The sequence below is a fragment of the Gigantopelta aegis genome, chromosome 14 (assembly GCF_016097555.1).
Source record: "Gigantopelta aegis isolate Gae_Host chromosome 14, Gae_host_genome, whole genome shotgun sequence".
NCBI classification, from domain to species: Eukaryota; Metazoa; Mollusca; class Gastropoda; order Neomphalida; family Peltospiridae; genus Gigantopelta; species Gigantopelta aegis.
In genome coordinates this window covers 27,794,924-27,812,724 of record NC_054712.1, presented here as the reverse complement: position 1 = coordinate 27,812,724, position 17,801 = coordinate 27,794,924, and the positions used below count along the sequence as shown (strand labels likewise).

Genomic DNA, 17,801 nt, shown 5'->3' with positions numbered 1-17,801 from the left:
CAAAACAAATTGAGACATTTACTATTAAATTATGCATATAAATTTAATTATAAGATTTGACTGCAATTATGTTTTGATTCCTGCAAGTATGAACAAAAAAACCCCAATGTGCACACTTTTGTATGACCCTCTACACAGTGTCATACAGTGTGCACATCTTTCTTTTTTTTTGTCCATACTTGCATACACCAAAAAATAATTGCCGTCAATTCTTAAATGAATTGGAGTTTAGAAATGCTTTTTGAATCTGACAGAATGTAGCTAGCCACAGTTTAAAATGTACTGAGTTGTCAATTATAAAACCAATTATTATCCACATAGTTGAAGATATGCAGGAAAATATAACCAGTATGATACACATGTGTCATAACAATTATACATGACCAACAAATGACGTCATTTCTGTTATCAGCCTTAGCGGTAGCCTGTGATGTTTTGGTTACCGGTTTCTTGCTTGGCTACCAGATGTCTAAAGCCAGTAGTCCACCAGGCTACTAGATATTTTGGCACGCTTGATTTAACAACCAATAGCCGATGCATTTTATAAACTTTGTATATTTCTCAGTATACTGCTAATGATTTTAAAAAAAACAAAAAAAAAACAAATGTTTAAATAAAAATAAATGATTTTGCTTTTTTTTCTCTCTTTTTTAAAAATGTATTAAAATTATAGGGCTACCCATTTTAACTGAGGGCTACAGATTTTATAACCTGTGACGTGATAACACAATGTGGCTTCCCCAGTCTTAACTCTGTGTAATTGCTTTACCAAAATGAATTCATTTCATCATCTCCTTCTGGTTATGTTTGAAACATTTTAAAATGTTCCTTGTTAGCTTTTCATAAAAGATTATTATGTTATACATAATAAAGAAATGATTACACTAGCATGTGAATCGTACTGATTTCAAGAAACTTGTATCAGGATTCATGTATTAAACCCTCTTTCTCGCTCGGGTAATACAAGAATACTGACACTTGTTTTGTAAAATCAGTACGACACACAAGCTCGTATAATAATCTCTATGTTTTACCCTCCATGTTAACTTTCTCATCTAGGAGCCAGATGGCACCTACTTCTATTTTTTATTTAGTTTGAAATGTTTATCGCCAGATAAAAAAAGAAAAAGATGGCATAACAAATTGGTCGCAATGTAGAGAACTGACAGAGCTATCTCTGGATGAGCAAAACATTTTCCCAAATTGTCTATTAAACTTTTAAAATTGCAGAAATCAACAGTTATTTTATTTTAAAAATGTAAATTATTACATGAAATTGCGCCAAATTAAAATAAAATTTGACAACTGCTTTCAAAATTTGCTAGCCCTGGCTGATATTACTTCTCTTTGTGACTTCAGGAGTTGCTGGTAGACGTCACTCACCGCAACCCATGGCAGTACCCGAACGGTCTGCCCTTCAGGCTGGTGGCCGACGTCTACTTCCCGTCGATCAACACGGACAACCTGGCGTCTGTGTTCGAGGAGCACCGTGTCTGCAAGACCCTCGCCCTCTGGCAGCACCAACACGAGGGTGAAAGCGAGGGCGTCTTTGGCGAGGACGAGCGCCGCTTCGTCTTCAACAACGTCTTTGTCGGCCGACGGGCCACGGCGCGCTTCAAGATCTCCAACACTGGCCGGGTGCCTAGCGATGTGGTGATGTCACTCAAACCCTCCAACCCGAGCAGCACCGACGTTTTTGAGGTGGAGCCGGCACGCGGCCAGATCCCCATCAACAGTCACATGTTCGTGACAGTCACCTTCATCCCTCCCTCGATGAACGTGAGTACTGGAGCTTGCTGGAAATTGATCATATAACTGCCACATTCAACCCCCACCCCCACCTACTCCATGGCTATTAATATGCAGTATAATGCACATTTTTGGAGGAGAGAAAGTGTCAGATGATCAATTTATAATAATGGACACTATTCACACACACACGGCGGGACATATCGGTAGCCCAATTTTAAAACACTTGACTTAAGGTTTTGGTCAGTGATTTTAAGGTAGCATGAGTGCTCACATGAGGTGCTTGCATCGCAGGATCAAACCACCTCAGTAGATCCATTCAACTGATTGAGTTTTTTCTTGTTTCAACCAATGCATCACAACTGGTTAAAGGCCGTGGTAAGTACTTTCCTGTCTGTGGGAAAGTGCATATAAAAGATCCCTTTCTGCTAATGGAAAAATGTAGAGGGTTTCCTCCAATGACTACAAGTCATAATAACCAAATGTTTGACATCCAATGTGCTTTAGTGGTGTCGTTAAACAAAACAAAGTGTAAGATAGCATTTTTCCAAATGTCATCTCAGCAGGTCATAGTTTTTAAGTGAGTTTAACATAGCCAAGGTTGCGGGACGTAGTCCAGTGGTAAAGCACTCGCCTGATGCGCATTTGATCTGGGATCAATCAGGCCTCAGACCACAATTAATTACACTATGTTTTCTCATATAGCCCCAGTGCTGTAGCACTTTCATTAATTTCATCAGACCATTTGCATTTCACAAGAAACCTTACCTGCCTGGGGCCAATGAACACTCAAAAGGACGACCTCTGTTGTCCATCTCTTTTTCGCGTTATATCAATGTAAACAAACACACGTGGGCTATGGGACCGAATCACACCCATTTCTGTGCATTTTATACAAATGTTGCCTGACTTCAAGGTGCTGTGGAGGACAGTATGCAGTATCCAGTGTAAACCAAGTGCACATATTCACTAATTACATCCTCTTCCCTGTCAAACCCAGTGTAACAATTCAGCATACAAAGCAGATCCCCGACCATTAATTACATAACAAGAAAACTATATTTTCTCGCATTCGTTTCCGTATTTTGGGCAACCAAATGGGTGGATAACTCTAGTCTGATGCCATCACCGTCGGTGGACTTATTGAGCTATTTCTTGTTCTAGCCAGTGCAATATGACGGGTATATCAAAGGCTAAAATGTGATATCCTGTCTGTGGGATGATTACATATAAAGATCCTTTGCTACTAATGAAAAATGTAGTGGATTTCCTTTCTAAGACTATGTGTCATAATTACCAAATGTTTGACATCAAATAGCCGATGATTAATAAATAAATTTATTACCCCAACAGGCACTCATAGCGGGGAAAATAAAAATCATACTTTCTCATGCATTGGTCTAACGAACAATACTATTGGATGATTTGACGCTTACAAACCAATGACCTTGTCGGTACTAAATATGACGTCATCACGATTTGGCAAACACAATGACGTCATGTAGTTTAAAGAATTTGCGTTTACAGCTGTCTGTTTTTGGTGTTAAATTTATAACAAAATGTCATTTTAATGCAGTTCATTATAGATTTTGTACCAGAATAAAGAGGACATTTGTTTTTGAAAATGATCTATGGACGTGATTAAATTACAAAGAACAGTGCGTAAAGCGGTTTATATCCTTTTAATACATGTACGTGTATGTGTGTTGAAAATAAAGGCTTTTAGAGAAAAAATAGCTCAGGTAATAAATAGAATAACAAACTCGTAACAAGATATTATCAAATGTATGTCCCATGTGAAATAATTTTCATTTGTCTCTCGCTAAAGCTCGTGACACTGAAAATTATTTCACTCGGGACATAAATTTGATAATAACTGGTAACTCATTTATTATCCTCTATGTACTTAGTGGTGTTGTCAAACAAAACAGACATATATCAGTTGAGCCTGTTTTTCTGTGTATTCACTATTTTTGAGCGTCGGTAAAAACGTTCATAGAGCTAGGTACTGAAAGCAATGGCAGACCAAACGTTTTTACATTACTTTTCAATAGAATCATCCCTGACCTCAGTGCATTTGGCCCAGTTATCCTTCAAGATACTGTTTGTGTATTTTGTTTTAAAGGGACATACCCTAGTGTTTAAACACTAAGACCTGTTTTTTACTATTGGAGCCGTTTTTGATAACTGAAATCATAATATACTTAGATTTTATCGTTTAGATTATCCATATCCGTACATTCGGAGTGTTTTTGGTCATCCTGGTGTTTTCAATATCACAAAATGCATTTCTCATATTTTAAAAAACGCACGTGCGTCTGAGAAGTAACAGTTATGAAGTCGAGTTTCAGTCTATTTTAGAGGGTATTTTACCATTTCAAAGTCACAGATTCATGTTTCACTCAATTGTAACTTTATCCAAATCTGTTACAGGTTTATAGATTAACTAAACTTAGTGTTTATTTTCACGGGTTGAAACTAGGGTCTGTCTCTTTAAGGTTTTAGGACAAACATTTGGTAATTTCTTTCATATAATCTAAGAGACATTTTTGTTAATCAACATGTGTTAGTTGTGTTGTTATTAAACAAAACAAATTTTACTTTATTTCAGAAATTCTCTTCAATGCTTGAGGTATTTGTTGAGAGTAACCGCAATAAGTTGTTGATGTTTGAGGTGTCGGGAGAAGGCAACCTGCCAAGGGTGAGAATCCACAAGCCAGCGGTCAGGAACAAGAGAGGACTTCCAATAATGCTGTTCAAGAAAATCCTTCTCGGCAGAACACAAACTCTTCCCTTCACCTTGTTCAACGATGGCACTCTCGCATGCAAAGTTTGTTGAATTTGAAACCAAGATTTATGAATATATACGACTACAATTAAAGATCTAATTTAAGATCAAGGTTTAAGGAGTTGTAAAACATAACGTTTATAAGCTGGTAGCCACTGTCTGCGACTATTAGAACAGTGTTGATAAAGAAGGGTCCTAATTTATCAAAAGTACATGTATTTATACTTTTAGTCACGTATAACTTCCCGAAACAGTCATTTATATGTAATAATTTATAATAAATGTTAGTGATTAGCCTGCAAACACAGATCCTATTTTGTCAGTGTTTAAAATATAATTCCATTTTATAATTGCTGTGTTGTAATAGGCGTCTTGATTGGCTAAAATGCTATCACGTGATCTAAAAAAACAACGTTCATTCTTCCTTGAATGTGAAAACTGCACTTTTTTGGTAAACAGCGGAATCCCTGTTTCTATTTTTATCCATAAGTTCGTCTGCACTGTGAGTGACGGTAACAATTCAGGCTTTAAACGACTCTGGTTTTAAACTGAGACACATAATGTATATGATAGGCCACAAAAACGAAGCTTCTATTAGGAGTTATAGCAGAGAATGCTCAACAAATCAAAAGAGAGACATGAGCGCAGCTCTGTCACATTTGACAAAAACACCAAACCGACAACTTACACGCGCGAAAACACATACGCCTTCCTGCACAATTCCGCGACCTGTCCTTTCCGAGAATAATATCACACAATCACAAACTTCCTCTGAAATCCACACACACAGTAACATGAAACCACTTTATCCCTTTCAAGTCAGTCTTCACATTCACTTTTCACAAATTCAACTTTTGACAACTGCAATTTTAATATAGGTAGTAGATAAATCTTCTAAATAATTTGACGTTCTCCCTCATGTTAATGTTTTCGTTATCAGTTGATGTTCTGTTATAAAGTTTTATCCACATTTTATTCAGAAAATTAAAATTCATAAAACCTTATGTAAATCAATATAATGAATCGGAGATTTGACGGAAAAAAACGAATGTAACTTCTTTCTAAGGGAATTCCCTTATTTATGTACTGATACAGTTGTAAATCATTGTGGAAAAGAGTCCGGTTGGGTTTTTTAATATAGTTTTGTATAATAGCATTGTTAATGCATTTGAAATTATAAGAATTATGTATGAATTATGTAGGAACCACTTCGCGCTAACGTGCTACGCCATTCATACAGTGTGTAAAACGATTTTGGTGTTTATCATCGCATGAACATCAAAAATATAACGTTCATTTCTTAAGTAAAGGCATTTAAAATAAATAATAGGTGATCACCTTTTATAACATCAATTGGTATTGTCGGCTGTAAATGAATGGATGCACACAAATTACTCAAAGCCAGTGTTTTTTAGTCATAACTGGTGGGAAAACCCTACTAAATAATGGTATTGTTTTGAAATATATATAAACTAATGACCATTATTCTAATATATAGGCATATAACCATATGCGGGCATCAAATAGACAATAACACCCACAAATCTAAAAATTCAAATATGGTTATGTCCATTGTAAACTGAGTCATTTTTCTACAGAACTAACTGTATATATGGTATTTCTTTAAAAAAAATACTTGTCTACAATCTAACTGTAGACCCTTTAATCGTCAACTTCGCTTGTTCCAGTTGCTAATGACGTCATTGTCTAATGATGTCATTAGCTTTCCAGGTGTTATTTTAATTTGATCCCGGAAAAAGAATGTAATTAACCAATCACAATACAGAACACACTCATCATCAGTTTACAATTGGAAGTAAATAAGGAAAGCATTTTAAATGACTCCCCAGCTATCATTTCATTTCATTTCAACTTATTTTAATGCTTATATCCAATTAAGGTTCAAGCACACTGTCCTGGTCACACACCTCAGCTATCTGGGCTGTCTGTCCAGGACAGTGAGTTAGTTGTTTGTGGTTAGTGAGAGAGAAGAAGATGTAGTGGTCTTACACCTACTCAATGAGTCGTTAAAACTCACTCTGGGTGGGAGCCGGTACCAGTCATCAGCTATTAATGGTGTAGCTAGAAGTTTATATTGGGTTGGGCCACCCACATTGGGAGTCAGATGTTCTGTTATAACGTTTTATCCACATTTTATTCAGAAAATTAAAATTTATAAAACCTTATGTAAATCAATATAATGAATCAGAGATTTGACGGAAAAAAACGAATGTAACTTCTTTCTAAGGGATTCCCTTATTTATGTACTGATACAGTTGTAAATCATTGTGGAAAAGAGTCCGGTTGGGTTTTTTAATATATGAATTAATGGCTAATATTTGGATGCAGTCATCCTTCCTATTTATATAGTGATTTTTCAAAAAATTGTGGTTTTGTGAGATTATAAACATTTGGTGATAGATATATAATGACAGTTGAGAGTCTTTTAATTCTTTTTGTTTTAAAAATTGTTTTACAGGTGTTCATCGAGTTGATTGATCCTGAGGGTATATATAAACTGAAATCAACCGAAGAATCAATGCCTAAAGTTGAAGAGGCTCATGTGGATCCTAAAAGTACTTTAAATTGGTCTTTTCCTCATATACTGTAAATCTAGAAAGGGGGGCTAATTAAACGAAAATGCCCTAATCTGGATAATAACAATTATTCATATTAGCATTACTACCAAACAGCTATATATGGTTGCAAACGAATCACTACACAGTTTTACCTGGATTGCAACTAATTTTGAGGGTAAAATGATAGAAATACATGGTAAAAAGATCTGAGATTAGCACATGTTGCCCGTATATATGTGTCATTTTTGCCCGAATTTGAGGTTTTGCTCCAGGATTAGTTGCTCCCCCTGTCCCCCTGGCTCATACGCTTATGGATACATAATATATTTTCAGTATTATTTCCACTTGGTTATTTGGGAACTCTATAATTTGGCCAAGCTTAACTGGTTCTCTTTTTGTTTCATCGAAAACTCAAAATGACTGCATATATGCATAAAAATAATCAAAAGTTTAAAATGTTCAATAATACACATGTACGTTGATATTTTTAAATAAATATTTACCAAAAGCCTTCTGTTTAAAATATAGAAATGGATTTACTCTTTGTTTTTGTAGAACATAAAAACACAGTTACAAAATAGATGTGCATGCATAGTTGTCAAATTCAGTAATGATCAAGTCTTACTTCACTTGTTTATGTAACTGATATTATTTTTTTAGGAGGGGAGTGTGTGGGTTAATGTCAGACAATTCTCTTTTGTTTCTAAATTTAAAGCACGCAGCCCTCTTTCGATGAACAGTAACAACTAGTACCTTCCTCTGGGTGAACTATTGTAGCTCCCTTAGGATGTTTTTAACATGGATTAACAGAGTAACATAATAATAATAATAATAATAAAAAGAGTTTAATGTACATACCTGGTACTGTTTTAAGACCCTCAATGTGTTTTTACTCCTACTAAAACAATTTTGGTAAATAATTTCAGTTTGGTTTGACGTAAGAAGAAAAGTAAAAGTGTTTTGGAAATAAAATAAAAAACCTATGTTTGTGTGCAACAATCAGCTCAGAAATAAATAACTTGTATTAAATTCCATATTATGAAAAAGGCGTTCCCCGTGGGACGAACTATAGCTATCATGTGTTTACAGCTGGAGAAAGGCTCTACTACCCGATAAAGGTGGATATGCAAGCGGGTGAGTTTGTGACGTATGACGTGGTGTTCAGCCCGACAGCCACGAAGCGGTACGAGGCCGGTATTAAGGTGCTGGTCATGGACAACAAGTATGAGAACCTCGTCATCCAGATGGTGGGCGAGGGCTACGCCGATGTCATCACCCTTGACAACATTCACAGCCTTGGACACAGGGCCGGGCGACTGCCAGGCGAGGAGTCCGCAGAGGAGGAAGACATTCAAGGTATGACACACATACCACAACCATGCCCTCACCTCCCCGTGCAGCAAATGTTGTGAAAAAAAATTCCCAGTCAGTGTTCTATGCATTATCCATTGATGATGAAGACATTCAAGGTATGACACACATACCACAACCATGCCCTCACCTCCCCGTGCCGCAAATGTTGTGAACATTTTTTCCCAGTCAGTGTTCTATGCATTATCCATTGATGATGAAGACATTCAAGGTATGACACACATACCACAACCATGCCCTCACCTCCCCGTGCCGCAAATGTTGTGAAATTTTTTTCCCAGTCAGTGTTCTATGCATTATCCATTGATGATGAAGACATTCAAGGTATGACACACATACCACAACCATGCCCTCACCTCCCCGTGCCGCAAATGTTGTGAACATTTTTTCCCAGTCAGTGTTCTATGCATTATCCATTGATGATGAAGACATTCAAGGTATGACACACATACCACAACCATGCCCTCACCTCCCCGTGCACCAAATGTTGTGAACATTTTTTCCCAGTCAGTGTTCTATGCATTATCCATTGATGATGAAGACATTCAAGGTATGACACATACCACAACCATGCCCTCACCTCGCCGTGCCGCAAATGTTGTGAACATTTTTTCCCAGTCAGTGTTCTATGCATTATCCATTGATGATGAAGACATTCAAGGTATGACACACATACCACAACCATGCCCTCACCTCCCTGTGCTGCAAATGTTGTGAACATTTTTTCCCAGTCAGTGTTCTATGCATTATCCATTGATGATGAAGACATTCAAGGTATTACACACATACATGCACCCACCTCTCCCTCTCTACACACACCATTGTGAACACTCTTTACTTTTTCCTGTCAGTGTTCTATGAATTAACAATTGACAATGAATAGATTCAAGGTGTGACACACACCCATGCCCCTACCTCTCCTCTACACACACCATTGTGAACACTCCCTTGACTTTTTCCTGTCAGTGTTCTATGAATTAACAATTGACAATGAATAGATTCAAGGTGTGACACACACCCATGCCCCTACCACTCCTCTACACACACCATTGTGAACACTCTCTTGACTTTTTCCTGTCAGTGTTCTATGAATTAACAATTGACAACGAAGACATTCAAGGTATGACACACACCCGTGCCCCCACCACTCCACTACCCCCCAACAAACACCTTTGTGAACAGTCCCTTGACTTTTTCCTGTCAGTGTTCTATGAAAAAAAAAGATTGTTTTGTTTAACGACATTACTAGAGCACATTGATTAATTAATCATCGACCATTGGATGTCAAACATTTGGTAATTGTGACTTGTAGTCATCAGAGGAAACGCGCTACATTTTTCCTAAAGCAGCAAGGGATCTTTTATATGCACTTTCCCACAGACAGGAAAGCACATACCACAGCCTTTGTCCAGTTGTGGTGCACTGGTTGGAATGAGAAAAAAACCAATCAGCTGAATGGATCCACTGTGGTGGTTGCTTGCATCAGAATTACCAAATGTTTGACATCTAATAGCCGATGGTTAAATAAAATAAACTTTAACATAATTACTGTATGTTTAAATCCTAATAATATATCCCCATTGGTTTAATTTCAAAATTGTCCTAAGTAATTTCTGTCCCGGATTGGGCCCCTGGCCTCCAGAGACCGAACCCGGGGTGGACATGCTCGAAGCCTTAGTGGTATAGGAGCATATATATGATTTCAGAAACTGAGAAAACACATCTCAGAGTTTGAGGTCGTTTACTTTGATGTTGAAAAAGTGACGTCATTGACACTGTGCTTTTACAAGATACAATTAGGATGGAGTGCTAATACCTGAGATTTAGTTTTTCAATGTTATTACCTGTTATATGGAAAACAAATAACAAAATAGTTTTTCTATGTTGTAGCTTTTCCCATCTAATGGCTCATATAATGTATTTCACTATTATACTACGGAATACCATTGGTACCATTTTTTAAGTTGCATCCACTTCCTAGAAAACTTGTTCATCTGTCCATACAGATGTATTAAATTGTAATACTCTTTTTCCTGATTATTCTTACAGATTCTTACAGGGGCTGGCACTTAGCCCAGTGGTAAAGCACTTGCTTGATGCGTGGTCGGTCTAAGATCGATCCCTGTCTGTGAGCCCATTAATATATTCTCGTTCCAGCCAGTGCACCACAACTGGTATATCAAAGGCTGTTGTATGTGCTATCCTGTTTGTATAAAAGATCCCTTGTTATTAATGGAAAAATGTAGCGGTTTTCTCTCGAAGACTATATGTCAGAATTACCATATGTTTGACATCTAATAGCTGATGATTAATAAATCAGTGTGCTCTAGTGGTGTTGTTAAACAAAACAAACTTTGACTTTTCTTACAGCTGCCAAACCGAATCTGATTGATTTCGGCGACAGCTACCTCAACGAGCCGAAGACCCTGACCTTCACGATGACAAACCACTCAAAGGTGGACAATTTCAAGTTTAGGTGGGCCAAGCAGGATCACCTACAGTTGTCTCCTCGGACTGGGCACCTCCGAGCTAACAACAGCAAGACAATCACCGTGACGTTCCTGTGTCAGACGCCAATCACGCTGACTGAACACCAAATACTCTGTTCCGTCAGCAAGATCGTCTACACTAAACCTAATGAAGAGGTGAGAGTGAGCCTAATTTTAGGGGTATACTATAGTGATGTTCCTGTGATTGATTATAATAAAAAATTGATCAGTTTGGTTCTACCGGTGTGATATGATCCGATAAAGTCATTAATCTGTTGAGTGGGAAAATGTTCACTGTAATTGTTCCTCCAGTTTAGATGATGATGGAATTGATGTAAATAAATATGTTGAGATTGGTGTTTGTTTTCATGTGTACATAAAGAAAAAAGATGTAAAATACTTATAGGTATAATTAGTCATTTGTAGGGTCTAGAAAGTTTATCGATTGGTATCAGTTATAACTGATGATTGATGATGAAATTCCAACCAGTTCTCAACACTAGTGTAAACATTTTATGTCAAGACCTGTCATGTGAACATGTTAAAGTGTGGCAATTGGATATGTCAAACATTTGGTAATTTTAGAGAGAAATCCTGCTACATTTTTCCATTAGTAGCAAGGAAACTTTTACATACACCATCCCACAGACAGGATAACACCTACCACGGCTATTGATATACCAGTCGTGGTGCAGTGGCTGGGCTCACTGACGAGGATCGAACCCAGACAGACTGCGCAACAGGCAAGTGCTTTACCACTGGGCTACAATGTACCTGTACCCCTTGTGTTATATGCACTTAAAAGCTATGACCCGGTGGGATGCCATTTGGAATACTGCTAGTTTAAAGCCACTGACCCATGTTTTTAAGGCAGTGTCAAATATACTATACACTGGTGTATCAGAGTGGTATTGTATTTAGTTTTTCTCTTAATTTTTTTCCCACAGGTGGCTGATTGGGATGACCGATTACGCACAGTGAAATGGATAAGTACTGCACATGTTTGTACTGAAGCCTGCACGGAACAACCATGGTACATGATTAAGTATCTCTAAAACTAGGGGTCATTAAGGATAAATTAAGACCAGTTACCATCCTATACAATGTGGGTGAGTTGTGGAGAAGTGTGGGATACCGTTAGGAACTGGTTTCTGAGTTTGGAAAGTATTATTATATAGCTTTGTGTATAAAGCCATAATTGGAAAAAAAGAATTGATTTTAATAGCGTTTATAAGGCCTAAAATATACAAAGAACAAAAGAAATATGAATATGCATTTAGTTTTCTTTAATTTATTTTAAATTGTTCAATTAATTTGAATCCCAGTGGTTTTTGTGTCTGTTAAAATTACCAGTGCTTTGTGAATATTTTTAATATTCACATTTTTGTTGTTGTTCATTATATATGTTCACTTGATGGTCCAGTAGTCTGGCAAACAGTGGTGCACCATGCCAAAGGCCATGTGTTTAAATCCCTACATTCACTGTGTATAAATTACAAATGAAGGGGTGTTAACATATTCAGTACCATAATTTCTTGCTCACCAGTTAAAGAAAACACTGTGTGTCATATGTGGTATCACATGTTGATATTATAAATATATCCTACTCTCTTTTACTCATTAGATATTTTTTGGTACACATGTATAAATGGTATCTAACAAGCACTTGTAGTATTTTCTGTATTTTCTACTTACTGTGAAATACTTTAATTTAGTGGGCTTCAATTTTCTTGGTTTTGCTGTGAAAAAAAACAAACACCCATTTTGTTGGGTACTTCAATTAATGGATCAAAAATATTGGTAACACAAGTATTATATTTTAGTTGTGTTCTTTAATTGTGTAGTTGACTATACATTAGAACACAAATTACATGAAAATTAGACCACGACAAACAAAAGTGATTTCACTGTAGCGAGTATAATATGCTGTGATGCCATCAAGGGGACATTCCTTTTTTTCAGTGCGTTGCTGACACCGCAAGGGCCGCTGAAGAAGAAGGTGGTAGAGCCCGAGCCCGAGCCCGAGCACACGCTGATGGATGGGACAACACGCACCGTCGAGCTGCTCGTGTCCGGCATCGCTGACTACTGCCGCTACAAGTGTGACGAGCTGGCCATCCGCTTCAAGGACACGCTCATGTTTCAGACTCGTGTATTCCAGTAAGTTGTCATTCCAGCCAGTGCACCACGATTGGTATATCAAAGGCCGTGGTATGTGCTATTCTGTCTGTGGGATGGTGCATATAAAAGATCCCTTGCTACTAATTAAAAAATGTAGCCGGTTTCCTCTTTTGAGACTATATGTCTGATTTACCTAATGTTTGACATCCAATAGCTGATGATTAATAAATCAATGTGCTCCGGTGGTGTCGTTCAACAAAACAAACTTTCCTTCCAGTAAGTTTCTTTTAGAAAATGTTTGTTTTATTTTTAAAACAACAAATTTCCTGGGATGTATTTATATTTATCTACACCTGTATCTAAACACACACACACACACACTCGCACTCACACATTTCAGGGTTAATGTACCTTGAAAACATTCCCTTGAACATTATGCACTCTTTACATACCCCCCCCCCCCCCCCCATTTAATTTCACACCTAGTCGATCCCACAGGGAACACCCTTTTTCATACTATTGAATTTGCTACAAGTTATTTACTTTTGAGCCGATAGTTTTGTAACTTGCACACAAAAATAGTTTTTTTTGGTATTATTTCAAAAACACTTTTACTTTTCTTGTTACATGTATGTCAAACCAAACTGAAATTGTTAAGAAAAAACATTTTTGTAGGAGGATTGGATGGACTATACATACCTGTTAATGTAGTTGATACTATTGAAATTATAAAATTAAGCTTGAAAAAACTACGCTTTGCCATTGATCTGTGTCATGAATGTTGGAAATGTTCAAGTTCAGTCCTTTGGTATTTTTTTTTTTTTCACAGAATGAAACTTATGAATGAAGGCAAAATTCTGATGGACTTCAAATGGAAGATTGTTATGGACAATTTGACTCCCATAATCACAGTTAACAAACTGACCCCAACTTTGTCTTCGGAAAAGTCCAAGTTCATTGATGCCAGTTATGTGCCCTTTTCTATAGAGCCTCTGTATGGGACCGTGGGACCCGGCAAAACAGTGGTGTGCACCATCAAGTTCTCTCCCTTAGATGTCAATGAATATGAGGCAAGACTGATGTGTAGGTGAGAAAATCAAATTTTACTAAGTATATTTATTTGAACAATAAAGTTTTAGTTTGTAAATGTTTTGTATGACTGACCTTCTGAGTACTGGATTCATTTTTTTACGAAAACCATGTTGAGGAGGTACACATTTATTGACATATTTTCACCATTTTTTTTTTTAAATACATAAAATAATGTTCATAATGGCAATTGATAAGTATTATTTTTATGAATTATTCTAAATTTCAGATATTGTAGATCAGTTAATGTTGATTAAAACAAGGCAAGATGTTTTACTGACCAGAACTTGTTTTTTTGGAAACAATCTACAATTATTTCTTTATTTTCATTGTGGGTAAAACGGCCAAATTATAATCAAATTAGCTGTCACAATCTGCTATCAATTCCTGAAAATGACCAAAAAATTCTGTTATTGTTGTCAAGCGAAAATACTCACCGAAAACCACTTCAACTTTTTAAAAAAGTTTTATGCGAAAACAAAATTAGCCATTATTAAGATTAGTCTCCATCAGTGTTGGTCTATCTTCGGTCAGTATTGTGTGTAAAATATGAATGAGTGCATGCATGGTGTGTACGGTATATGAGTCTTGCCTGCAGTAATTAGAAGGTTAATCATTGTACTGTAATAACGGGTCAATCAGTTTTTAACATTTTCATGACCATTCATACCATATTAGTGCTCTTAAAGCAAAACAAAAATCGATAAGATTATTCCTTCCAAAACCAATATTTTTTATGTATGCTTTTAGGAGGAGAGAGGGAGATACAAAAGAGCACAATCTGTTTGCTCGTGAAATGTTGAAAATTGTAAATGGCCCCTAAATTTAGTGTAAATGAGTAAATATTGTTGACTAAAATAATATGTTTTTTTCCCCTTCTTTAATTATTTATTTTTATGCTATAAGAGGTTATGGTTCAAGCATACTGTCCTGGGCACATGTCAGCTGTCTAGGCAGTCTGTACATACAGTCTGTCCAAAATGGGGATTATAAGTTATTTCTGCTATTTGTGATTAGTGAGAGAAGTTGTAATTCATATGAAACCAGATATGGGAGCCAGTACCGTGATGTGAACTCAGCAACTACCAGTCCAGACTTTTGTTTTTGATGGGCGCGAGCGCTATCACGCCCGTGAACCCCCGTCAACTCAATCTGACGGGCGCGAAATAACACGCCCCTAAATTGAACAAATCACGCTTGTATATTTTTTGAGATCTTGTTGGTTTTATTGTGTTTAATTTCGTACAATGCAGGTAACATCAAAAAATATATTTTGATCACGTGCAGAAAACATAATACAGTATTGTCCGATAATTATATGATGTGTATAGTGTTTATACATGTTGATATCACATTAAACGCGTACACCAACAAAAAACAAATTTAGTAAAGCAGGTTTTGTTTTTGTTAATAGCATAACGATGTACTCCAGACATTTCTACTTTCTGTTTCACGATACTGCCACGTAATTTAAAGCCAAGGACATTGACCTTGGTAGAGTCAGATTTCTAGTACATGTAATCGGTTGATGGGCATCTGAAACAAACCTACACCAATTTAATTTCAACTCAGTAATTCGAATTTACCGAGTGTAAAGCATGTATATTTTAAAATTAAATTTACATTAGGTTGGTTTTGTTGTTTGTTTGTTTTTGTTTTGGATTTGTTTTTGGGTTGCTATGATTCGAGCTAGTAGTATAATAAATGACGTGTTAACTACAGTACACCGATAATCAAAGTTAATCCTGTTTGTAAAAAAAAAAAATGTAGTAAGATATATTTGGGTTAGAAAACAATAGATGTTGACATTTTCTCTGTTATGACATTATTATTATCATTTTAAAATAGAGAATTTGCAGGTACATGTACATAACATGTATATTATGATATGATAAATGTGATAACCCTGTGCCATGTGGTTGTTATACTTTTACATTCAGTTCACAAGCTTGTGTCCATGGAGAGATCATATCATTCTGCGATGAAGACTAAAATTATTGTAATTTTTAAAATAAAACAGAATAAGCACAAACAAATCAGTTTCAATTCCTTATTCATAAATAGTCAACAGATTATCATGATTCAGAATTGTAATGCAACATGATATGCATATAATACATAAGAAATCAACAAATGTTGTGTTCATGGTGTTTCTTTTTCTTGTGTAAGACTGCAATGACCCATTCATTCCATCTTTGAGAACAACCATCATATTAGTTAAATTAGGATATTTATTTTAAAACCACAAAACATTAACCCTTAAGATATTTAATTTAGAAATTATTACTCCTCAAACTTAATCATGTTCATGGGTGCAATTCCTCTCAGTCTCTTGCCTCTAATTCTGATTATTTTGAGGAGTGCAATTTTTCCCTCCTCTGCATTTTGAGGAGTGTGATTTCCACTCCCCTCGTAAGCATTTTGAGGAGTGTGATTTCCACCCCCTCATAAGCATTTTGAGGAGTGCGATTTTTCCCACCTTTGCATTTTGAGGAGTGTGATTTGTAGCACTCCTGGGTTTTTCAAAAACGAGTCTGCCAGTCTTAAGGCTGAGGTGCAGTGGGTTACAGGATCGATCACCCTCTATGGACTTGAAGAGTTTTTTCCCATCCCAACCAGTGCCCCGTGGTATGTATATGTGAAAAAGTGAAAGATCCCATGCTGTTTTATTGGTATGAGTATATTCTATGGCAGCAGCGGGTTTACTTTCTTTCTCTCTGTCAAGCAAATGTTGAAGCACCATATGTTGGACTCCAATTAGCCTTCGTTAAAACTGTGCCAAGCTATCACCAAACACATATTCCTTTCCTTTGTGATTTGTTGTTTTTGATCTTTCCCAGAATTCCCAACCTTGAGAATACTGAGCGTGGTCTGATTGTTGAACCAAAAGTTCATCAACTTGATTTTGAACTACGGTAATTAGCCTGAAGCTGTATCCTAACCGAATGCGAGCGATTATTTTAGAAATCATTGATTTCAGTTGCCGCATCCTAACCACACACATGCGAAGCAACAGACTTATATGTCATGTCGTAGACTTGCGGTTAGGATACGGTGATTGAAATCAATGATTTCTAAAATAATTGGTCCAGTTAGGATACAGCTTTATTTAAAAATGTTCTGAGTTATCATTAAACAAATATTCCTTTCCATTGTGATTTTTTGTTTTGTTTTATCTTTCCAAGAATTCCTAACCTTGAGAATGATGAGCGTGGTCCAGTTGTTGAACTAAAAGCTCGCAGCTTGATGCCGTACTGTCACTTTGAGCTGCAGGAATCGGACTACCTCCTCCGTGCGGCCCGCAACTCGCCGAGGACGAAAAACGACCCGAATCTGCAAGTTATAGAGTTCACCAGCATTGGAACTCCAGTCAAGGCTGTCAGGCATGTATAGTGCTGTTGTAGTGCTGTTGGTATAAAGTGATTTATCCTATAACTTACCCATGATATCCATGTCATAAACCCATGTGATAATTTACTTTATTAACCCGGTTAATAATGGTATGCAAATTCGCAAGGCCTCTAGCTAATGTGTTGCTGTGGATGGGTCATTTGCTTACAGACCAACAAGACCTGTGTACCTGAGCATAACGTTTTCAAAGATTTGTTTAAAATG

General features: G+C 36.7%; 1 protein-coding gene across 3 annotated transcripts in view; it reads left to right on the top strand.

Moving 5' to 3' along the window:
- The window catches only part of LOC121388868 (hydrocephalus-inducing protein-like), a 237,898-nt gene that overhangs the window by 174,740 nt on the left and 45,357 nt on the right, over positions 1-17,801 (top strand). For all 3 annotated transcript variants that reach the window (XM_041520391.1, XM_041520392.1, XM_041520390.1), the window contains exons 59-67: positions 1,360-1,779; positions 4,361-4,579; positions 7,017-7,113; positions 8,206-8,472; positions 10,858-11,132; positions 11,924-12,009; positions 12,939-13,136; positions 13,927-14,184; positions 17,372-17,569. In XM_041520391.1, the coding sequence (XP_041376325.1) occupies positions 1,360-1,779; positions 4,361-4,579; positions 7,017-7,113; positions 8,206-8,472; positions 10,858-11,132; positions 11,924-12,009; positions 12,939-13,136; positions 13,927-14,184; positions 17,372-17,569 (2,018 nt within the window). The remainder of the gene's footprint in view (positions 1-1,359; positions 1,780-4,360; positions 4,580-7,016; positions 7,114-8,205; positions 8,473-10,857; positions 11,133-11,923; positions 12,010-12,938; positions 13,137-13,926; positions 14,185-17,371; positions 17,570-17,801) is intronic.